The 25,825-nt window shown below is 38.3% G+C and overlaps 1 protein-coding gene across 1 annotated transcript; it reads right to left on the bottom strand.

Annotated features, from left to right (window-relative positions):
* Positions 1-20,226: 20,226 nt before the first annotated feature.
* LOC311629262 (small ribosomal subunit protein uS14-like) lies at positions 20,227-20,482 on the bottom strand. Its single transcript, XM_084897251.1, has one exon. The coding sequence runs from the start codon at positions 20,466-20,468 to the stop codon at positions 20,298-20,300; it is 171 nt and encodes a 56-aa protein (XP_084753377.1). The 5' UTR covers positions 20,469-20,482; the 3' UTR covers positions 20,227-20,297.
* Between the last annotated feature and the right edge of the window lie 5,343 nt (positions 20,483-25,825).

The following is a 25,825-nucleotide window of genomic DNA, read 5'->3' as shown; positions in this document are numbered from 1 at the left end:
GCAGACGCTCAATGTAGGAGCTGTCCCCTGGTAGTCAGTGTTCCCCCACAGCGGGAGAGCTCTCCGCCAGAAGCCCAGAAGCCGGGCTCACAACTGGTGAGCACAGTGGTGGTGCGGGAGCCTCTCCTGCCTCTGCTGCAGGCGGGCGGTAAGGAGCGAGGGGTCCCAGACTGGGAGAGAGATGTCTGACTACTAGATCAGACCCAATCCTCCTGGCAGGTGAACATGCCCCCAGGGGTCCTGGACTGCGAGAAGGCGCACACCAGGCTGAGGGACCCCCAAAGTGCGTGAATTTCATGCATCGGGCCTCTAGTATTAGAATAAATTCTTTATTTCTTTTTTGAAAGTCATTCAGCTCAATAGCTTTGCTTTGAGTCAGTGTGTCAGAGGTGGAGAGCAATTATGCAGTTCAAATTCCTCATTCACCTATGCCTAAAAATGGAAAAGGCAAAAATGTAAAGCAGAATATAGTATATGGATATATTGGTTTGTTACATTGCAACAGGCATTGAATAAAATTTCATTGAGAGGCAGGATAATGTAATGAAAATAATGCAGACATTCTAGTCAGACCTACGTTGAAGAGCAGCTCTACAGTGGTCAAGTTCACTGTACTTCAGTTTTTCCTCTGTAAAATGGAGATAATACCCATCTCATGAGATTGTTGTAGGGAATTACTATTAAATAATGTATGTAATAGTACCTACTGCAAAGCCTGACACTTAAAGGTGCTATTACTACTAAATGGTTGCTGTTACTATTAAATAGAACTAAAGTCCAAGGATTTTTCCACAAAAATGATTTTCAAGAATATTAGATCCAACTATTCAGCCATATTTATATACTTTAAGCACAAAAATATGTCTATTCTGAAAACATACAGAAGTTTCAAGCTTATTTCCCTGCTCTGTTCTCTCATTTTGAGTTTCCAATACTAAAAAAATATTTTGCCATCTCATTGGTAATTACAAATCTGCCTATTATTTTAAGATGGGAGCTCTAAATCTTGATAATAGTTTACTGAATATAACTTCTTGTTTAATTGTGACTATCTATCTGCAGAGTCTATTTATTTGTCCTTCTCTAGAGATTAAAAGAAATCATAATTAGTGTTTGTATTAAACCAGTTTTCCTAGAAGCAGAACCTGAGACAGGGATTCAGGCCCATGTGATTCGTTGAGGGCATGTTCTTCAGGAAAACTTGTAAGGGAATGAAGGCGACTCATAGCGAAGAGGAAATAGTCATGCGATTGACATCTGCGATGTCTCAGGTGAAGACTACCCTTAGCTTGATCATTGAAAATGAGGCTCTGGATCATAAGTCATCCCACAGAAAGGTCACCTTGAGGCAAGAGGATTAACCTTCTGTATGCCATTTATCACACAGCCATTGGCTTTGGGAGGAGGGAGCGGTTTGGGTGGTGGCTCCCAATATCCAGGGCAGTGCCAGATCTCTGGAGAAGGGAGCAAATGTGAGCTATTAGCAGGCAACACTCTCAGCACGGGGAGCTGGGTGAAAGGACCGGTCCAGGGGTTGTAGCTCATTTTACTGGAAGGTTTCCAAACCTATGATTTTTCCTTTTCTCTCGCAGCATATCAAATGGTAATAACTAGGCTTCTATGAGCTGAAATCCAGTTCACACTATGTTGGCCAACTTGTGCGTGGGCCCTAGCACTCAGAGGAGAGATCTTTGGCTAATTCCTACAAAGCCCTGAATAGACTGGTGACAACTCTATAAGTATAAGCTGCAATTGAAAGGTCTCAATACTGCTCAGCAGGGTAAGGAAGGCAATACTAATGTTTAAGGAAAAATAATATTCAGATACAAACTGTTCTGTCATCTAAGTCCAATGATCAGGCCATCACTTAATCTTGATTTCACTTATAACTAGGGATACATTAAAAACAAGCAAAACCTGTCATTTCTTAGTCCCAAAAGCACATGGAGGTTTGTATTAGTTTAGGTATAGATTCATGCTTCGACTCTGTAGTGCCCTGAGATTTCAGAGAAACTCCAGCAAACAAAAAAGAAAAAAATATCAAAGGCCTTGGTCCAATCAGGAAATCATAAGTTACTTCAAGATTTTTTAAGTCAGAATGAATTTAATTCAGGAACTTGTTCCCACAGGTGATAGGAATGCTGAAAAACTAGGAAGCTGTAAAAACAGATTATCAACATAGGAAGTCTCTACAGACATGAGGCTGAAGGTGTAAAGAGAGGAGGTGGAACCGGTCACCTTGCAGTAGCTGGAACCACAGCTGGCCTATTCTGTGCTGTCCGGCCCTCACAGGGAAGAGGAGAGCATTTCCTGCTTTCTCGCTCCAGTCCTCCAGCCCTGCCAGTGCCTCTCATTGGCCAGACGCAGCTGGAAGTCAGCTGACTGGAAAGCTGGGAGTTTTACATTGGAGGGGTCACTCCCCAATCTCTATAATGCAGGACAGAGCAGAGGAAGGGTGAGAAATAGGTTTGAGAACAAATTCTCAAGGACAGATGCAATATTTGCTACTATAACCTTAAGAGATTGTATTTGGCCTTCTGAGTTTCCAATCCCAGCATATATCTCCTTCTGAAAGAGCAACATACGTATATTTTCAAATTCATTTTCTCTTGACTCTACTTCTCCCATTCAGAGTTTCTGCTCATTACTAGCCATCAAATGGCTGATATATAACTGGATTCCACATGTCATCTTTATTCTCCTTTATTTTCCTGTAACACATACCTCCTCTTCCACAAAATCTGATGTTCATGCCCCTGAGTAGTGGCAGCCACATTTACCAGGTTTATTTTGTGTCCTTGCCTTCTGGCCATAGCCGATTGGTCGGGGAGAGAATACCTACTGTCTGCTAGACCAATTGAATTTGTCTCCTGAGATCTGAGAACCATGCGCTCTAAATGTTTGTGTATGCTAACTGCATGAACTAAAGACATATAAACACAAACAATGTGGGGTGGGCATTTTCTACTGTGTGCACAAAAGATAAAAATTCTCAGAAAGAAATCCAAATGTAGCAGATTACAGAGAGAGGCATAGATGGGAGACATGTGACCCTTCTCCCCGTTCCTTCCCTCCGCTCCCCCCCACCCCCCACAGAGAGAGACATAGGAAAAGTAGCCTGCATCCTACTAGCTTTCCCCCTACTAGTTTCCATCTTTTGAGGTGCCAGTTTCACTCCCTGTTCTGAGATTCTGAGAAATACTCCATTATCCTGTGTAAATTCCCATTTTTTGGCTTATTCTAGGGGGTTTCTATTGCCTGCAACAGAAGGATCTTTGATTAAGTTAACATGTAAAACTAATCTGATGAAATTGTTACATATTTTCTTTCTTGCATTTCCATTTCTTCGCCTTTCAGATAGTCATGAAGATCTAAACAGTGGAATATCAGTACTTTTCTTCCCCCTTGGGTACTCTTCATACTGAAGCTGTTGCATGCTTAAAGTATGTTCAGTTAGACTGGGACTTGAATCTATGAAGGAGGAAAACTCATCAATAAGCATTAAAACTGACTTGGTATGTTGACTCAGTTCCTATGTAATGATAGTATCTACACGTATACACATGTTAAGGATCTGACACATAAGGCGAATGTGTCATCCTGTCACAATTTCCTGTTTTAATGCAGACACAGACAACAACCCAGTGTTCCTCAGGTTTTCCAAGCACCATGGGATTTGCTGCATCATGAAGTTGACAAACAACTTCACCTCAGCCCATATTTACTAGAAAAACTTCTTTTACTCTTGGTTCTGCTCCAACATAGTTCTGAGATAATTGGATAAGTAGATGGGAACAAAGCACTCATATCTATAGACATTAGCATCCAAAGAGACACAAAAGGAATAGCAACCTGTCCTTCATTTTAAAGGAGGTATTTGTGCATGTCCCCCGAAAGCATCTCTGAATTATCAGGCTCCTGTATTTGGTAGTTGTATCTATCTCCCCAAGCATTCATTTATCTGACCAAGGCACTTAGAATGCTGGAAACTTCCTAATCTCAGGCCATTTCACCGTGATGTTATTTTATGCTGGGAAGTAGCACGATATCAAATAGAATGGGAAGATGATCTAAGAGAGATGACCTTTGCTTGAGAAATGAGCCAACCCATGAGCCCAACAATATTCTTCCAATAAATTTCCTTTTGCTTTAGTTTTCCAGGATCAGTTTCTGGAACCAGAAAAAGTCTGAATTTTGTACCATGAAGATGTTTGAAAGCAACAGATCTTTAGGGAGATTATATTATTTGGAATTGGTTATCTGGCTGTGATGAGACAAGATATAGTGAAGCTGCCATTCATATTCAAGATGGCAATAGCAGTGAAATAGCATTATATTACAGTCCCTGATTATTAACATTTAGATTCTACTTAAAAGAGTGGATAAAGAAGGTGTGTTAATAAAGAATGAATTATTGCCATTGTGACAACATGAATGGACCTAGTGGGTATTATGCTAAGTGAAATAAGTCAGACAGAGACAGAGAAAGACAAAAAGCATATGATTTCTTACATGTGGAATAAAAAAAATCAAAGTAAACAAACCAATAGATTCAGAGAACAAATTGATGGTTGCCAGATGAGAGCAGAGCTGGAGGGCTAGGTGAAAAAGGTGAAGGGATTAAGAAGTACAAATTTTCACTTACAAAAATAGTCATGGGAAGCCCTGGCTGGTTTTTCTCAGTGGTTGGAATGTTGGTCCAAAGACTGAAGGGTCACAGGTTCGATTCCTGGCCCCTGTGGGGGCATGTGTGGGAGGCAACCAATCAATGTGTCTCTCTCACATTGATGTTTCTCTGACTGTCTCTCTCCCTCCCTTCTGCTCTCTCTAAAAATGGATGGGAAAAAATATCCTTGAGTGAGGATTAACAACAACAACAAAATAGTCATGGGGATGAGAATAGGGAATTATTATATATAGATTAAAGCCTAAGCGACAGTTATGATTGGTTGACTGAACCACCAATCAACTGGTCACTATGATGTGCACTGACTACCAGGGGGCAGACGCTCAATGCAGGAGCTGCCCCCTGGTGGTCAGTGCACTCCCATAGCCAACCTCCTGTGGCTGGCCAACCTCCGTCGGTGCCTCCCCCTGGCCAGTTGGTCCTGATTGGCCCCAATCAGCCCCAATCACTGGCCATGCCAAGGGACCCCACCATGCACAAATTCATGCACAGAGCCTCTAGTATTGTAGTAATTATGTATGGTGTTAGATGGGTACTAGGCTTATTAGGGTCATCAATCCATAATTTATATAAATGTCAATATGATATTATATTTTAACTGTAATTGGAAAATAAAAATAAATAAAAATCTAGCTTCTATTGAGATTAGAAAATGCTTTAGGGCAGAGGTCTGCAAACTATGGCTGGGGCTCAATCTGGTCTGTTACCCATTTTGGTAAATAAAATTTTATTGAAACAAAGCCATGTTCATTATTTTAAGTATTGTCTCTGCCTGCTTTCATGCTACAATGACAGAGCTGAAATTTGCAACAGAAACTGTATGACCCACAAAGCCTCAAATATTTACTATCTGGTCCTCCCGAGAGGAAGTTTGCTGACCCTTGCTCTAGGTAACTGCGTATTTTTTTTTGACATCAAATAAAGGTATGAGAAATTCAAAAACTGTTAGAAAACAATGGATAAAGTAACCAGGGAGAATGACAAACTAGTCTATGAATTCCTATCTCAGAGCATAGCCTGATAGGGGCATTCTGTGATAATTAAAAAAAAAAAAAAAAAGTCTGACCAGTGTTGATCAGTGGTTGAGCACTGATCTATGTATGAACCAGGAGGTCAGGATTCTATCATCACGGTCAGGGTACATGCCTGGGTTGGTTGCAGCCTTGAGTCACAGTAGGGGCATACGGGAAGCAACAGATCAACGATTCCATCATCATTGATATTTCTCTTTTTCCCCCTCCCTTCACCTCTGAAATCAACAAAAAATTTATTTTAAAAACTATCTTGGATAGTTATGTGTTCAGAATTGCTGAATTAATGATTTATGGGTTACAGTATCTTAAATACTTTATAATGAGATAGGGGTGACCACTAAAATAACTTATAAAAAGAAAATCACTGGTTATTTTATTGTAAATTTCTTATAAGAATCATTGAATTTAGAATGTTATCAAGCACCCATTAGCTCTGGTTATCTGTGCTCACTGAGGCACCGAACTTTGTCTTTTCTAAAGTTTGCTTTGCTGTGCTTGGCAGGTCTCTGTAAACTTGCTCCATTAATGATTTACCTTTTCTATATTATAAATATTTTTTCTATATTGTCTTCTTCTGATCAATGTATAAATCTGCTCAACTATCTCTCAAATTAAAACTACCTTGACTGTTTAGCCGCCAACATGTATCTCTTCTCCTCGCAGTCAAGCTTTAAAAAGAGTAATCTACACTCATTGTTTCTTTCTCTTTCACTCATCAAGCAACATTTCAATGATTAAGTTCCCTAATGACTCAGTAACTATTAAATCCCCAAAACATTGATTAGTTATGGCATATTGGTGGAATTTGACATTTTCTCTTCTTTGAAGGCCCTCTACCATCAATTAAGATGCTCTGTTTCACCTACTTATGTGATCACTCACCCACTCATTTTATCTGTGGGCTCTGCAGCTTTCATATTGATCCACTCAAAGTTTTATCATTTTGTTCTTTTCTTTGGCATTGAATATATTAGGAATCCTAACAAGATTTGGTGAATAGATCAAATCTAATTTGTTAATCCTACTCATAAGAATATATACTGAGAGGCCAGATTATTATGATTTCTGAATATATATAAATTAGAGACCCGGTGCATGAATTCGTGCATGGGTTGGGGCTGGCCAGCCTGGCCAGGAGGAGGGGACATGAGTGGTTGACCGGGACAATTTGCATATTAGCCTTTATTATATAGGATATACACTGAGTGGCCCGATTATTATGCATTCAGAGATCATAATAATCTGGCCACTCAGTGTATAAACTAGCATTTGCTAAGCACTTATTACCTTGTTGTGTGGTATAGATACATTCTCATTTAATTCTTCCTTGCTTAATGGGAGGTATTATTATCATCATTTTTCAGATGTAGACAACTTGCACAAGGTGAGTGAGAGAACCAGATTCAACCAAGGTCTTTTGACAGAGAGCCTTTATACCCATAATGACACTATGTCTGTGGCTCTTACTGTCACTTTGTGAATCACAAATCTCTAGATCTAGAGCGCCAACTGATAAGCCTCTCAAAGTCATCGTGCATGCGTCTGAACTCATGATCTTTGTTGCAAATCTTTCCTCTTCCGGTGTTCTCTATCTTAGCAAATAGCACTGCCATTTACTCTTTGCCAATCAGAAGCCACAAAACCACCCTGTTCTGTCTCTCACACTGCTTTGCCCTCTAATCTCCAGTCACCATATCCGGTCAATTTTACTCCTATTAACTCTTTATCCATATCTTCTCATCTCTTCTGTCTGTGCCCCAAATCAAGCTATAGGAAAAACTGTAAACCTACTTTTGCCCAGGTTATTCTACTACAAAATGCAACTTTAAAGACTTATAAGCAAAACGTTTTACATTTTATTCACCCTTCAAACTATATATTAATTTTAAAATGTCGATTTGTCAAAGAAACAATTAATATAGATTTTTCTGGAAGTTCTTGGATTTTATTTCTCTGGAATTAACAAAGCTACAAATGATGAAGTAAATTGTCACTGAGGTGAAGAAGATGATAACCAAGAGAAGCTATCGCCTATGTAGAACAGTCTTGTTGTCTAATCAAGCTGGGACAGGGGTAGGGTAGAGGGACATGTCAGTAGAAGTAAAGTGAGAAATTGACAATATACAGTTTTTTCGGGGTACAATATATTAGGGATTTTTGCATGCCAAGGGTATGGGGTACCTGTTCATTCTATGGGAAATGTGGTGAGAAAGGGACTTCTGGTCTCTGACTCTCATATTTTACCCTTCATTCCCTTCTTTTCATAATTTTTTTCCAGAAGTAATATAGCCAGTTCATATATGCTAATGAAATAGTTTGTCTTTTCAAAATTAATCCATTTGGTGGGAAATATTTATGTAAGTAAAAGAAAAAATAACTTTAAAATGTTTAAATTAACATAAACTATGGCTTAAGGAAACAACTTTAAACAACAATGAAACAACAATCATTCACTCCCATAATAGTGCAAGTTTTTATCTTAGTCTTCATTTTTATTTTAATGAAGGCTAGGACTGAAAATATTTCATACCTAAAAATAGTAAACAATATACTCTTCCTATTTCCTTACTACAGCAAAACATTGTCTCAAGACAGTTGATTCTCTGGGTATGTTCTGTTACTTTCTCATGTTCATCAGGTTTCATTTTTTATCATTTCACGCTTCCTGAAGTTATTTGAATTCTTTCTAAAGATATGCTTTCCAAGCCCTATTCCTGATGTTTCTCTCATTTGCTTGTTGCTGTTATTCCATTATACTACTTATTCTTTCTTCAACAAATAGATTCTTATTTTCCACTCTCCAATTTCTATTCCTTTAGTTCCTAATTGAAAAGGCCTACTCAATTTGGATTTTTAATAACATATTATGTTCTGAGGGACATTATGTTCCTATCTTACCTACTCTCCCCAAATAGAAGGTTCCTAATTGTAGTTGCTATATAACTCTTTGAATAACAAAAATACTTTTTTGTTGTTCAATAATTGTTGCCTCTGCCCTCAATTAAAAATGTAGAACACCAGTACTCCAAAACCATCTCAGAGAGCACAAACCATAATTTTTTGCTATTCAGCCACTCTCAAAAACCCAGTAAGAGATGTGGGATTTAAGAAAAGTTGTCAATGGAAATGTTCTCCATTGAAAACCCTGGGTATCCTAACTTTTATCCTAAGTTTTGCATTAACTTAGATCCCTGGAAAGTTGTATGGATGTGCTTATTAACTTAAGAATTCTTATAGAATCAAATGCACTGTTATAGTTTTTTTTTTTTTAAAAAAACACCTTGCGAGTTTAATAGAAGAGCAAGAAAAAAATATTACAAATTCACTTTTATATTGATCGTAAAACTATTGTTCAGTATATATTTCTTAAGTAACACAAGTTAACAGTTTCTCTATAAAAAAGTGCTAAATGAGAAATTTTGGTTGGAATCTAGTTGCAGAGAATAGGCTCTTCAGAGCACTGGCATAATGCCTCTTTTCTCATGATAGCTGCAAAATGCTTTCTCTCCCACACCTCCACCTGGCCCACCTGCTCCACCTCAGCCTGCTAGCAAACTCAGAGCAGCATCTGATGATCAATCATATCAACTATGTCAACTCTTTCAAAATTTCATACATTTGCATTAGACCTTCATGATGTCTGCCATTTCCTCATACTTCTAGAAGAATTTATATTCTACTTTTAATAAAATCATTTTTAACTTAACAATTGTTTTTTTAAAGATGAGTTGAGTTTGATGTGCTTGATATATTTTTAATTCACATTAAAATAAATATAAAACAATCTCACATACTATCAGTGGCATACATATCATACACGGAAAAACGTTGGACTGTATTAACCTTTAAGACTGGCTTCTATTGCTCCCCTATATTTGGTTAATTTTCTATTTAATACCTTTATTATATATGCCTTTTGTTGCCTCAAAATATCTTTGCTAAGAGGAACTTTTAACTGCAGCTGGCGGAAATCAAATGCAAATTAACTTATGTAAATAATAACAGTAATTAATTGGGTCTATTGGTTGTCATAACTGAAAGTCCAAGATAGACCTCTTAGTGGATCCAGGGCTCAATAATCAGTAGGTCCCAGCCTTTCATTCTTCACTTTTCAGCTTTTTTGAATCCTGTAGCCATGACTCTTGGGTAGGCTCTCTCTATGTCCTTCTCCCTGTAGCCCCAGATCTTATCACCTACCAGCAATAATTTCAGCAAAAAGCAAACAAGCTTCTCTCTCCTACAACTAGAGCAAAAGTTTTATGTCTGGTTCTCACTGCCCTGACCGGCATCATGTACTCATTTCTTAACCAGTCACTGTGGCACGGAGTTTGCAGTCTTTTGATTGGTAACGTTTATATCACGCATCTGGGAGAGATGGGCCAGTTCCACCCACATCATCTATTCTTGCAGGTAGACAGTTTCTTTTTTTTTTTTCTTTTTAAAATATATTTTATTGATTTTTCAGAGAGGAAGAGAGAGGGACAGAGAGTTAGAAACATCGATGAGAGAGAATCATCAATCAGCTGCCTCTTGCACACCCCCTACTGGGGATGTGCCCGCAACCAAGGTACATGCCCTTGACCGGAATGGAACCCACAGGCCGACGCTCTATCCACTGAGCCAAACCGGTCCCGGTGAGGTAGACAGTTTCTAAAGCAAAAGGGGTGTGCTAACCAGCTGCAGTCGACTCAGTGTTTGTGTCCTCTGCCTCAGGCGCATAAATTGAAATCCTAATCCCCACACAACGTGACGGTATTTGGAATTGGGGTCTTTGGGAGGAAGTTATGTCATGAGAAAGGGACCCTCATGAATGAGACCAGTGCCCTAGTGCCCTTATGAAAGGGACTCCAGGGAGCTCGCTAGCCCTCTTTCTGCCAGGTGAGAATAAAACGGGAAGTCAACACTCTGCTACCAAAAAGAGGGCCTTTCCCAAACTCAAGCATGCTGGCACCCATTTCTGACTAGTCTCCAAAGAATGAGAAATACATTTTTGTTGCTTATAAACCACCCATCTAAGGTATTTTGTTATAGCAGCTTGAACTGACTAACATGCCAGTGGTAGGGAAAATGAGTGCTAAGTAGGAAAAAACATCAAGTGTATACCATAAAGTAGGATTGCCAGATATGCGGGGGACAGAGGGAGGTGTGTGTAGAGGAGAAGGCAAGACAACAAGTGATAATGAGTTTCAGAAAAACAATGAGTCATTTTTAGTATAGTAAGTGCATCACATGCAATATCTGAAACTGCTCATACTAAAAAATTATTTGTTATTTATAAGCAATTTAGATTTAACTGGACAACTCTTCCACAAAGGTATGTAAATAAATTCAATAGAAAAAGAACAAAGCATGTACAATTAAGGTTCACTTTAAAGAAATAAGATATAAGTAATTTTATACTAGCCACTTAATACATCCAGAATATTAAGTGTTATAAAGATTACATCACTATAATAAAAATAGCATATACTTAAATCAAATTTTCATTATAAAAAAAATATTGCCCTGGCCGATGTTGCTCAGTGGTTAGAGTGTTGGCACTCAAACTGAAAGGTCTCAGGTTTGATTCCCTGTCAAAAAGACTTGTACCTGGGTTGCAGGCTTCATCCCTGGACCCAGGTCAGGGAGAATGTGGGAGGCTACCAATCAAAGTGTCTCTCTCTCTCCCTGTTTCCCTCTCCTTGCTTCCCTTTTACTCTGTTTAAAAATCAATGGAAAAAATAACCTTGGCTGAGCATTAACAACAACCAAAAATTGAATAATGATCCAACAATAATTCAAGAAATATGCCCTCATTTTATTTTTGTAGGTTTAACTGATGTAATTTAAGCATCAACGTTTCCCATTTTCTGGTTTGTTTAAGATAAATACTCATCTATTAATATAGTTCCACTTATTTACACACTTGCATATATGAAACTATAGTGCATTTATTGAGCAATGGTTCTTTGATTCATCCCGAGACTCTTGGTTTCTCAGGATGGCTTTTGTTCATGTCATGTGACAGACTTGTGTAAGAGAGGTGAATTAATCAGAGTTTACCACCCTGATTTCAGTAATAGCGCTGCAGTTGTCAGTTGAGGAGCTACATCTTTTCCTACATAGGCGGTCTTAGTAGGATGGTAAATCTAGGTATCCTGCCATCAGTGAACAGGTAGGCATGTGAGCTAAGCCAGACCATCAAACAATTCCTCCCTGAAATCTGAGCTTCAAGAGGAGTTAGTTACTCTAGAAGCAAAACAGGAACTGAATCATTCTGAGGAGATTCATAGCTGAGATTGTCCATTAGTTCCTGTTGCCCTTGTTTCCGTCCTGTGCGAAGTCTTTATGAGCTTCCTCATTCTTTTAATGATTTCCTTTTTGTGTGCTAAAGTGCATTCTTGTTTAGAGACCCATGAAACTTTCTTGTTGGATATTATATAATTTTAACCTTTTAGATCCTGTTTCTTAAGTAAGTTTACTCACTCAGTATAAGAATTTATCAATACTGAAGTAGAATTTCTATGATATAGTAACAGGAAAAGAAACACAAGATTAGTTTATTACCTATGTCTGTTTTATCCTTTTTTCCCGTCCAAGGAGAATTATGGGTTTATTTTAAAGTGTTTACCTTAATTAGCTTTCCTTATGGCTTTAAGTATCTGATATTTGAAGATACACAGTAAGGCTTTTGGGAGGGTACAAAGATTGCTAACATAGTTTGGGATTTCAAAGCGTTAAGGAATAGGTTAGTTTTTATAGGAAAAGAACCCCGAGATAGAATTTTGTTTGTTTGTTTATTTATTTATTTATTTATTTATGTATTTATTTATTTATTAAAGATAGATTGCAGTTATCTTTTATTAGTATTCTATAGTTGGATTATCTTTTTTAAAAAATATATTTTATTGATTTTGTACAGAGAGGAAGGGAGAGAGATAGAGAGTTAGAAACATCGATGAGAGAGAGTCATCGATCAGCTGCCTCTTGCACACCCCCTACTGGGGATATGCCCGCAACCAAGGTACATGCCCTTGACCGGAATCGAACCCGGGACCCCTCAGTCCCCAAGCCGACGCTCTATCCATTGAGCCAAACCGGTTTCAGCCCGAGATAGAATTTTAGTGTTTAGGTTACAGGAGTGTCTGTGGGACCTACACCTATTGAAGAGGGGGAAGGAAGCAGGAGTAGGCAGAAGGAGAAAATGAATGAATTGTGATGTAGAACCAACAACAGTTTGGGCTCATTTCGGGAAAACCTCTGGAGCCAAAATGGCCTTTCAGAGATTCCCAAGAAAGCATCAATGCGTCATTGGATATGAACAATCAATAAAGGGGCATTACTTTAGGCGAGGTGGCTTCCTCTAGTCAGAGCAATCCTTGAAGGGGCTGGCAGCTGAAAGCTATCTGTCAAGAGGCCTCCCAGCAGCTGGGGGAACCAGTCCTGGAAGGAGGATCTGGGTGACTCATTGCCATGTCCACCGTGGTTAACCATCCAGTTCAAGAGATTATGAGATACAAACATCTTTCTACTTTGTATTTTATATAGTACCTTTGCAAAGAATCTCATGGAGTAATAATCACTGGTCCGGGTCCATTAGGGGAAGGGATTTGAAGGAAAAAAAAAAAACACCACAAAACATTTGATCATATAAGGTCAAGTGTGATATGAAGACTTTTAGATTTCATAGGTCAATGAAATTTTCCTTAAAAAATGTAGATGATAGCCCTAGCTGGTTTGGCTCAGTGGATAGAGCATGGGCCTCTGTAATGAAGGGTCATGAGTTTGATTCCAGTCAAAGACACATGCCCAGGTTGCAGATTCGATCCCCAGGCATGCAGGAGGCAGCTAATCAATGATTCTCTGTCATCATTGGTATTTCTCTCTCTCTCTCTCTCTCTCTCTCTCTCTCTCTCTCTCTCTCTCTCTCTCTCTCTCTTCCTCTCTCCCTCCTTCTTCCTCTCTGAACTCATTAAAAATATATTTTTAAAAATATAGATGATAAACAAGATTACCAGCTTTTATTTTTACCAAAAGGAATTTTAAAAAACCTGTCATTGAAGAAACAAAGTATTTTAATATTAAAAGTTAGGATGGACATATCAGAATAATGGTCAACTGTTTAAACAAAATAAATTTGTCTTTTTAAAAAAGTATATTTTTATTGATTTCAGAGAGGAAGGGAGAGGGAGAGAGAGAGATAGAAACATCAATGCTGAGAATCATTGATTGGCTGCTTCCTTCAGGGCCCTGGTGGGGATGCAGTCTGCAACCCTGGGCATGTGCTCTGACCGGGAATCAAACCATGACCTCCTGATTCATAGGTCAATGCTCCACCACTGAGCTATACCAATTGGGCAAAATAAATTCATCTTTACAAAAAGTTGCCACATGGTTCTTATTTATCTCATTTAATCAAGGACAGCAGAAAAGTTTGTCATCAATAGTATGCTTGTGGATTGGCTTTTGGGAATCAATGCCCTAAGTGAGATCTTTAAACACACACACACACACATACACACACACACACACACACACACACACACACACACACACAACCTGCCGTGGAAGTTCCCTGTAGGACACTAGGGAAGTCTTTGTAGAAAAGGTAATATTAAAACCAGACAGTTCTGAAAAGCTAGTTAGCAGAATGAGTCAGGGAGGTTTTGGGTTGAGTGAGCAATATGGACAAACCTTTGGAGGATGGAAAGAGTAGGGTAATCACATAATGACCGTGTTGAAATCCTGCTTAGGAGGGAAGTTAGTCATGTACCAGTAGAGAAGTGTTGAGCAATGACACTGAAATACATTGGGGTCTGATTATTCAGCAGACAATGGAGAACCATTAATGGTTTGAGCAAGGAATTTACATGATCAAATTTGTGCTTTAAGAAAATTTATTAGTAAGTAGGTTTTATTTATAAAACATCCTTAAATAGATTATATAGTGCAGATTCTGTGCCTCATTATAAAACTATTGTAGTGTGTGAAAGAGATTAGAAATGTGGCATTGAGAATTTGAAGGAGAAGATGGCTGTAGAAAATAGAATAGGAAGAGAATCACCAGGATTTGGCGATATATTGAATGTAAAGGCTTAAGGTAAAGCAGTGGTTGGCAAACTCATTAGTCAACAGAACCAAATATCAACAGTACAACTTCTGAAATTTCTTTTGAGAGCCAAAAACTGACTTCTGCACATGGGCCATGAAGTTTCAATCACACTGTACGAGAGCGCCCGCACATGGTATTTTGTGGGAAAGTCACACTCAAGGGGCCAAAGAGCCACATGTGGCTTGCGAGCCGCAGTTTGCCCACCACTGAGATAAAGGAATGTAAGGTAAGGGAAGAGAAAGAGATAGTGGTTAGATAGTGGAAGAGAAAAATAAATGGCAATAAAAAGAGAGAGTGAAGAATAGGTAGATTTTGGAAAAAAATTAAAAAGTCCAGTTGCAGGCATCATGAATTTAAATATTCTCCCTTGGGAAAAGGGGACTGAAAAGAACATCTGGTTCTAAAAATGCTTTTATTTCTTCCTCTGATTCATATTAATCTCTACAGTCAGGATCTTTCTGATATGCAAGTCAGGTCTTTTCACAAGCTACTCAAAACTCCTTCAATATCTTCCATTCCCTGCACAATCAAGTCCAGGTCGCTGACTTTCTTTAAGGCCTTTCTTGATGTGGCTCATGTACAGTATATCTCCCCTGCCTCAACTCCTGGCACCTTCTCCCTGAAACTCTCAAGTTGAACATGTCCTCTTTTACCTCTGAGTCTTCTAATGAGCTTTCCATTCTGACTCTTCACCTTGACGTTCTTCATCTCTCCACTTCCTTCACCACCCTTTTTCTACCTAATTCCAACTCAATTAATGTTTTGGCTTTAGGTAGTTTTCTCTGGGTTAGGAATCTCCTCTATGTGCACCTTTACCGTAGGCAATATTGAAATTGTTTCTCTTCTTGTCTTTTAGTCCTTTATAGCCTTGTCTTTTTGTTATTGTTGTTCAACCTCACCAGAGGATATTTTTTTCCCATTGACTTTTAGAGAGAGTGGAAGGAAGAGAGAGAGAAACATTAGTGGGATTGAACCTGCAATCTAGCTGTGTGCCCTTGACTGAGAATGCAACCTTGACCCTCCCGTACTCAACACCGGGCAGGCTTATGTCTTTGTCTTCTTGGTTTTTATGTCACTTCTTGTCTTTATAAGAGATAAGGAAATGTCTTTTGTACTCTGTATCCCTGGAAACTAGATTAGTGCTTATTACATTTTAGATGCTAGACAAGCATTTGTTGTAATGATTGAATGATTGAACAAGAAAACAAATATTTTAAGGAAGAAATTATAAATCCTTTTTAAAATGCCCTAAGAATCCATATTTTATACTCCATGTAGGAGTATAAATAGAAAATAACCAATAATTTTATTGTTAGCCCTCAACCATGTCTGGAATAAGACAAAAGAAATACAAGCAAGAATGGAGTCACTTTGCTTTGTGCCATGTCTGTGTCCACCAACCACAGAGTCAGGGGGCTTTGGTTAAAAATAAATGGCAAAGGTTTATTCAAGTGTATTAGGATTTACAGATAAAAAACACAACTAGGCAATGCCCAGAATATTCCAAAGAAGAAAGAAAAACTTAAAGTCCTTGTGGTAAAAACTACATTTTTTTTTTTTTTTTTTTTTTTTTTAAGAAGAATCAGTCCTGCATTCTTAGGCTCTAAATTGGTCTGAGGTTGTATTCTTCCAGGTGTCCAGTGGTCTGGATAATGGATGTCAGGTGGTCTGAACATGTGACTATTCTTCTATAAGTTCTTCAGGTTATATATATACTAGAGGCCCGGTGCATGAAAATTCATGTACTGGTGTGTGTGTGTGGGGGGGGGGGGTCCCTCAGCCCAGCCTGGCCCCTCTCACAGTCTGGGACTCCTCAGGGGTGGGAGGTGACCTGGCGACTAGGGGAAGGCGATGCCCCCATCACACCTCTGCTGCTGACACTGCCAGCAGCACAAGCCTCCGCTGGCCCTGGTTACCTGAGTCTTGGGTGGCCTTGGGCAGGTAGGCAGCTGCCATTGGAGGTTTGCTTGCACCTCGGGCTTGCCCTGGGGGCTGAGGAGACTGGGGGCTGAGGAGACTGGAAGCAGGCACCTCTGTGGGGCTGAGGGGACTGTGCACCAACATCTTATGGCTGTGGGTGCTGCCATCTTTGAGGGTGTGGCAGTCAGTTAGCATATTCCCTTTTTATTGGCTGTAGGTCACCATCTTTGTGAGAGCATGATGGTCAATTAGTATATCTCTCTTTATTAGATAGGATATATTGATACAAAACTGAAAAGTTAAAAAGTTCCCAGGCTGGTAAGACCAAGAATAGAATTCTTTTCTTATGTCTCATTGTACCTATGCTAATAACCTGGCAGCTTGACTATAGTGACTCCATTTTATTTCTTTACTCTTTCCTCATATAAAATGCTGAATGCAGTTGATTTGGAACAGGGACTTAAATTTAGGCTTCTTATTTCAAATTTCTGGATTTCTTTTTCTTTATTTCTCTATCAAATAACTCACAGAAAGAGCACCCCCCTCCCCAACACACATACACACAATTTTTTTTTTCCATAATTCTCCATACAAATCTTTAAAATAGCAAACTTTCCTAGGCAGCTGGTATAATGCAAAGCCCACTAACCAGAAGTAGGAAGACCTTCAGATATATTAAAAAATAGACATTTATCTCAATTTTGCTGGATCATACTCTAAAAGCCACTTTATTCATCTGGAAAATTAGAAAAGTTGAATCAGAAGAGGCTCAACCAACACTTACTATTCTATAATCCACTTAATATATATGAATTATTGTGCACATTTCCCATTTATATAAAAGTTTCAGAAAAATATTTTCTTCATAGATGTATATTTCTATATTTCTATGTGTCTTGGTGTTTGAATTGCCTTAACTTGCATGTAAATCCTTATATGGCAGGGATCTTTGCTTTCTACTGAATTGGGGCCAATGCTGGGACTTAAAACTTTTCTTTTTTTCTTTCTTTTTGCATTCAATACTATTTTGTATTAGTTTCAGGTGTACAGCACAGTGGACAGACATTCATATATGTTACAAAATGTTCCCTCCAAGTGCCCACTTGGCACCATAGTTATAACAATACTAGAGACCTGGTGCATGAAATTTGTGCATGGGGGAGGAGTCCTCTCTCAACTCAGCCTGCACCCTCTCCAATATTGGACCCCTTGAGAGATATCTGACCACCCACTGGGATTGGGCCTAAATGGGTGTTTGGACATCCCTCTTATAATCCAGGACTGCTGGCTCCCAACTGCTCTCCCCTGCAGGCCTGGGTCCCCCAACTGTCCTCCTCTGCAGGCCGGGTCCCCAACTGTCCTCCTCTGCAGGCCTGGTCATCCCTAACTTCCCACAACTTCCCTCCCTTGCAGGCCATCTTGTGTCCACATGGGGGAAACATCTTTGACCACATGCGGGCGGCCATCTTGTGTCTTGGAGTGATGGTCAATTTGCATATTAATCTTTTATTAGATAAGATTGTTAACTACATTCCCTATGCTTCACAAATTCCATCCCATGCCTATTTTGTCAAGTACCAATTAGCACTTCTTTACTCCTATCACCTTATTTCACCCAGCCCCCCAACATCCCTCCCCTCTGGCCTCAGTCAATTTGTTCTCTGTATCTCTAAGTCGGTTTCAATTTTGTCTCTTTTGTTCTTGTAGATTCTACATATAAGGGAGATCACTTGGTATTTGGCTTCTTCTGTCCAGCTCATTTCACTTAGCACAATACAGGACTTAGGCATCTTTTGAAAACTAGTAAACGGGCCTAAGAAGAACCTGATTTTTATGGGTTGATTGTCATAAGGACTTTTGTTTTGGGCTACAGCAAGCCTGAGGAAGTTTGCGCATGGAAGCCTGGGAACTGGAGACAATTGCTGTGGAGGTAATATGTCTCCTTCCCCATCTCTATTAAACCTGAGCCTCTTGGAGAGGTGCTTTCGGTGAAGCTGAAGGAGCTGGTTTTGTGAGAAAAGACAAAGTTTAAGAGAGGGGCATTTTCTAGATGTCCGAGCAGGACGCTGTGTGGGCACAATGAGTTGTTGCTGGAATGTTGGGCCATTTAAGATTCTTATGCTGAAGATTTGGGATGACCTGGGAGATACAGCTTTGGACAGTGATGGTAAGTTGAGATGGCTTTTCAGCTGAAGTTGGTAAGGGGATTGGTTGGTGGTAAACTCAGACAAGACAGCCCTGGAGACTTTGAAAATATACCGAGGTGAAGGGGAATTTTGTGGCTGGCAATTGTCCCATGAAGTGCAAAGGAGAAAAACAATCTCACCAAATTTGAGTAATTGCTATCGATAAAAACTTTTCTGTATCCCCAGAATGATGAATCTAAGGGAAACTTGCGTTAAATTTACAAAAGGTTCATATGTTGCAGTTTCTAAACCATACACTGCAATTGTGCTATTATTATGAAAGAATTCTCCCATCATTATCTATTTGCTATACTTTGTTCTGTGCAAAATGTTAGTCACTGGTTCTATGTGTTTCTTGCCCACTTGAAATGTAGCTGATCTGAGTTGAAATTTTTCATAATGGTAAACTACACATCAATTTTGGAGAATATAGCATAAATTATGTAAAATATAATTTTTAATGTTGATTATATGTTGAGATAATATTTTGTACATATTGGATTAAATAAAATATATTACTAAAATTAACTTCACATGTTTCTTCTTTTTAAAATGCAGCTACTAGAAAATTAAAAATTACACGTATAACTTGCAGATTTCCATTGGAAAGGGCTAACTGATAATTTACATATGGGCACTAAATCATATGCCACTTTTTTTAGTTTTTAATTTATGCACACAAAGTTTTTAGCTGGATAAAATATAAACTCTTGAGGATAGGTTTTATGTTTCTATTTTTTATTTTTTCCAGGGCTTAAAGCACTAATAGCATGTGATATATTTCACTATATGCTTATTGATTTAAATTGATAATTTAAAAAAATCTTTACTTTATTTTCATAAACCTGTGAGTTACTTTTAGATTGTATCCTAGATAAGTATATTTTGATTATAAACAGAACTTTGTATTATTATAAAAATAATTCAGTGCTAATGAATAACATAATTATTCTAATCCATCGTGAGCTATGTTTTCCACTTCTTTGCTTTATATTTCTAGAATGAGAAAATTGATAAAGGTACTAATGTGTTTATTTTTATAAGCCTCCAACAATTTAGTATAGTTGGGAGAAATATTAGCTGAATTTCTGAAATTCCAAATTATTATTTTTATTTAACTACTTATTTTGAAATGATTTTCTACAGAGGACTTAGAAGATAGGTAAAAAACACTTCAGTATACCCTTCAATCAGATTTATCAATTGTTTTCATTTGGCCACATTTGCTTTATTATTCTGTAGCTATCATCTATCCGGATAATTATTATTTTTTTTGAAGAGTGTTTTTTTATTTTTTATATTTTTATTTTATTTTATGTACAAAGAGATAGCATTGTCGTAAGGTAGATGACTTCAATGACCCATTCACGGAAGTTCCCTTAGTCCAACTTAATGAAACCGATGTCCTTTGCGTACTGGCGGAAACACTGGCGGCACATGTTGAGGCAGTACTTCCGGATCAGGCCGTGGCGGTTGGAGCACATGCAGCAAGAGTGAGAGCCCTGGCCGAATTTCCTTGGATGGCTCCAGTAGAGTTGCTGGTGACCCATCTTGCTCACTCTGTAGCAACAAGGTAAAAAAAAAAAAAAAAAAAAAAAAAGCCAGATAATTATTTTTTTCATGAACCATATAATAGTTGCATACATTATATTTCTTTATGTCGAAATACTTCCGTTAGTATTCTTAAGAACAAGGACATTCTCTTATGAAATCACTAGAGGCTCGGTGCACGAAATTTGTGCATGGGTAGGGTCCCTAGTCCTAGCCGGCGATCAGGGCTGATGGAGGCCTTTTGGCTGCTGGTGGGGACCTTACTTTCCTGGTTGCTGGCTGCCAGCTAAGGCCTTCCTTAGTTCAGTGTGTGTGTGTGTGTGTGTGTGTGTGTGTGTGTGTGTGTCCCGATTATCAGTGCACTTCACAGCAAGCAATCGAACTCCTGGTCTAACTCCCAAGGGGATACTTTGCATATTAGCCATATATATATATTAGTACAATGATCCGATTCATAAAATTTAACAAGAATTATCTATTACAAAATGCATATTTAAATTTTGCTATTTGTCTTTATGCTATTTCTTCCCAAATCTGGGGTCCACCTCAAGAGCATGAATTGCATTTAATTGTCATATCTTTTTTAGTTACCTTTAATCCAGAATCTGGTTCCACAGACATTTTTTTTCCTTTTGTGTTTTATGACAGTGATATTTTTAAGAGTCTGTGCCAATTGTTTCATACCATGTCCTTTGATGTGAGTTTCCTAGTGATTAGTTGCAGAGACACAAGAATGACATCATAATAATGCAGTAATTCTGTTGACAGAAGTATGACAGAAATGATGTTCTCATCTAGTCTCCGGCATCATGTCAGGAGAACATGAGGTCAGTTTTCTATGTTGGTGATGTCAACTTGCCAAAGGTAGTGTCTACTGGGTTTTTATTAAATTAGTTAATTAATTAATCAATTAATTAATTTGTTTTTTTCCTACTACTGGGTTTTTACAATGTAAAATTTTACAATGTAAAATTGCAATTTATAATTGCAATTGTAAAACATTAAATTTTTATATAAATTTATAATTCATAAATAATCAAAAGGGAGCTATTTTGACTATTTAAATATCCTATTTTTCTTTAAACTTTCACTTATATTTTTAGCCCATATTGATAATTCTTTCCTGGATTAATTCATATTCTTCAACCAAAACAATATATTGCAACAAGATTAAATGCAGAAAAAATTGTGAAAATTCAGATGAATTCTATTGGGAAAACTGTGAAACAATGCCACTCTTCTCACTAGTGTATTTTTGTTTTGGAAAATAAAGCTATTCATTGCAAATACATTATTTATGTTAATTTGTTATATGTTTACATTTCCACATTTTAACTAAACTGCATTATTTTAAAGTAAATGAACAACTATTTAAATTCTCAGAAGTTATTTCTAACATAGTACAAACATCAATAGATATAACTCACATAAATAAAAGTTCTATGAGATCCTCTGTAAGTTTGAATGTGTAAAGGAGTCTTGAGAACAAAAAGCTTGAGAACAATTGTTCATGTCCAAATGAAATGCTGGTATCAGCAGTATAATCTGGATATTTCTTAGAAGAGGGATAATGGAGAGAAATGGGAAGTTTTGGACAAAAGTATTTTCAGTATAGGCCTGAGATTTTTCCACAGAAAATTATTATCTTTTAGAGGGATACAATGTAATATTTAGAAATAAAATAATTTGATGTCTGAAATTTGTTTTAAAATAATACAATGGACTAAAGAACTAAGGCCTACCACCATTATCCAGGACCAACTTGCTAGCCACATGACCCAATCACTTCGTATACAAATCCTCCATTTCCCATCAAGCCTTCCTATTACTGCAATCTCATGATAGACCCCAAACTAGAATAATCTAGCTTAGCTATCTGGTACTGAATTTCTGACAATAAATAATAAATATTTATTGCTTAAAGAAAAAAAATAAAATAATAAAATAATACAATGGAGATAATGGTGGAAATGGTGGTAATATGAAATTATGTTATTAATTGTTGAAGCTGCATAATTGGTATACGTTGGTTTATTATAAAATCCTGATTTGAGTATGTTTGAAAATTTTCAAAATAAAAAAAAAATTTAAAGGTTTTATCTCCAGGTAAACATTTAATGGATGGATTTAAGGAAGACTCATTTGCCTGAATTGTCAAAATTATTTGAACATGTTAATTATAATTATAATTATAATTATAATTTCTTGGATTTATGTATAACCTTTTTTTCCTAACAGTTCAAACTGATGTACTTTGGCTGGGTTTGGAAACATGAATATTCATTATTTCCTTGACCTTTTGAAACATCTTAAGTAAGTTTTCAAAAAGTAGAAGCAAATTAGATGTGCATCAAAAACTCATACAAAGTAGTTTATTTTTGGAATTAGCAGGATGTGGTGCTTGAATGCAAATTGTATAATTCTCATGAAGGGAAAAGGCTCTAAAATTAGATAGACCTAAGTTTAATTTTTGGTTCTGCTACTTTATAATTCTTGTAATAATAGTAGCAATAATAGAATAATATACATACCAACAAAGCCAACATTTACTGAGTTTAATTTGTGACAGATTTGGGACTAAAGCTTTAGTTTATTCATTGAGTCCTTACTACATCACTATATGTAATTTTTCCTTACTAAATAATCTGCTGCATATCATATTTTGTAACGAGTTAAGTAGGAATTTGAAGACAGGGCACCAATCAGTATCCTTGCTCTTAAGCTCTGCATTTCATTGTTCTATTTTACTAGCTAAACTGCCTTAGCCAAGTTAATTAATCTCTCTCAGCCTTCGTTTCCCTGTTTTATAAAATAGGGGTACAAATAGTAACTATCTCACAGACACAAGAATGACATCAGAATAATGCATATAAAACACTTGATATAGTGGTTAGCACAAAGGAAAATAAGAAATGCCATCTACTGTTATTTTATTACCTATTCTAATTCAACAAGTAGTAAAGCTTTCTCAGGATCATAATCTAAGAATATATGAAATAATCTGGACACCCAAACACAAAATATCTAAGAGATTCTAGAAATCACTCTCCAATATAGCAGCCAAATGTGGCTGCTGAGGACTGAAAAGTAGCGGGTAAGAATTGAGATGGACTGTCAGCATAAAATAGACATCAGAGAGTTCCTCCCTGTATGTCCCAAGATCCTTTCAAGCTGCTGTTCCAGCGCTGGAGCTCGGAGGGAGTAAGTCCATGGGGACTGAGCAAGAACAGAAGAAACCCCGAGGAACTTGGAGGAAATGCAATATTTATGGGAAGAGAAAAGGGAAGAAAAAAATGGGACCCACTGTTGGAACAAACCCTCGTAGCTGTGTTGAGTGACTTCTCAGCTGACAGATTTTGAAGATACTCATGAAGGTGGACAGATAATGCTGCTTCTGGTTTCCCTTATTTTGAGAAACTGACTGACTGACCCCTCAGGCCTCTGTCAGGTAGAACAAACATCCTGATTTGTAACCCAATATCTACAATTACCATAAAAGCCTGGGAAAATCCTCCCTGGAAGGATATCTTATCTCTGCACGCAAAACAGAGGAGTCATTACTGGACAGACAGTCTCCACACAAAGGTTCACGCTCTTCCTTCAAGCTCCAAGTCAACTTCCACTTTCCATGGGCAGGCAAATCAGCTGTGAAGAATCCAGGAGGACCTGAAAACAGTCTGTTTTGATAAGAGGAAAGGCCAGAGGAGCATGTGAACTGGACTCTGAAGCAGGTGCTAGGAAGAGGAAAGGACACAAAATGACTGGCTGAATGCAAAGGGCCCAGCAAGGGACTCCAAGGAACCCTAGAAGATGGGATTGCCACCAGATGGAAGGAGATTCGATCCTGGTATCACCACTGGAGGGCTTCCCACCAAATTGTGTATCAGATAAGCTCTCTTAGGGGGTTATGTCTTCGAGGATACCTATTAAAATAGCAGAATAGAAGTTCCCAAATGGCATGGAAGCTACACTGGCACTCTCGCAGGACCAAACTGGAATTACAACTAAAATATAGAAAAACCATCCTGAATAATCAACTGAAGACTAGCTGAAGAGAACCAAGGATGGAAAGTGGAAACTGCCTAGAGACTGGTAAAAAGAACTGAGGTGTCAGAGGGATGGCCAGGCTCCCGCAGACTGCAGTTGAAATTCTGGAGGGATATGGCAGCAGTGGGAACCAGTGAGAACTCTGGTATGTAAATCCCAAACTGGGCTCCAGCACAGAGGAGCATATCTAAGAAAGGTGCTCACATAACATCTGGTTGTCAAAAGTAGCCAGGTTGCTTGCTGTATGCAAAGGAGAGAGGACTGCAAATGCAGGCACCCTCTTAAAAGACCAACACACAAAATTTTGTGTGCAGCCACTCACCTTGGGCTTCAGCAGAGGGAGGGCAGAGTGGACTAGAGCTGTGTGAAGAGAATCTAGGGTTGGGGGCTCTGGGATTAAAGCTGGGAAGGCAGCTGCCCTGGTTTCCTGTGCTGAGTCATTCTCTCATGCTGCAGAGGACCTCTTTGTCAGGTAGACCTTTGCAATCCGGCAGCTTTTGCCTAGGGCAGAAGCAATTGCCTCATCCTGTTGGAAAACCTCTCACCCCACCCTGTGGAGTCTACACCTTGCTGTGGTCTATAGCCTGAGGCTCATTAAGACTGAGAATAATAGACTGCAGTCAGAGGCAGATCTCTGGAGGCTTTGAGCCTTTGCCTTGTCTCCTTCTGGACCTGGGGTTTGGAAAGCCAAATCTTGGTGCATATCTTGGTCCTTTCTAAAGGCACCCAGCTCCAGCAGAGTGAGCCACAAGCTGTGGATTGCCAATAGCCACAAACAGTTCTCAGGACCAGTCACAAGCAGCATCTGACATTATTCTGTACCAGAGACTGGAAGTCATAACAGGTCTATTTAATACATAGACACAAACCTAAACAGGCAGCAAAAATGGGGAGACAAAGAAACAACCCCTAAATGAAAGAACAAGAGAATTTTCCAGAAAAAGAGCTAAATGAAATGGAGTTAAGAAATTTATCAGCTGTAGAGTTCAGAATAATGATTACAAAAAATACTCAACAGCATGAGAAAAGATATAGTAACTGTGGGGGGAAAAAAACAAGTCAAAAATAAAGAATGACATGGCACTAATGCAGATGTGTTGAAGAAAATGCAGCAGATTAAGGAAAGCCAAAGATCTTATTGTAAGGTTTGAGGCGCAGGAAACCGATCACCAAGGAGTTTTAAAGTAAAGTTTATTCCCCAGTAATGAGCAGGACTCATTATGGAGGTAGAGAAGTCAGAATTGAAGGAGTTGGGGAGTGGGGATGGACCCAGCTGGGCTGCCACCTGGACATGGAGGATCAGCAGCAC

This window comes from Pipistrellus hanaki (assembly GCF_964339955.1).
Source record: "Pipistrellus hanaki genome assembly, chromosome: 10".
Taxonomy (NCBI): Eukaryota; Metazoa; Chordata; class Mammalia; order Chiroptera; family Vespertilionidae; genus Pipistrellus; species Pipistrellus hanaki.
This window is presented reverse-complemented; position numbering and strand designations above follow the sequence as displayed.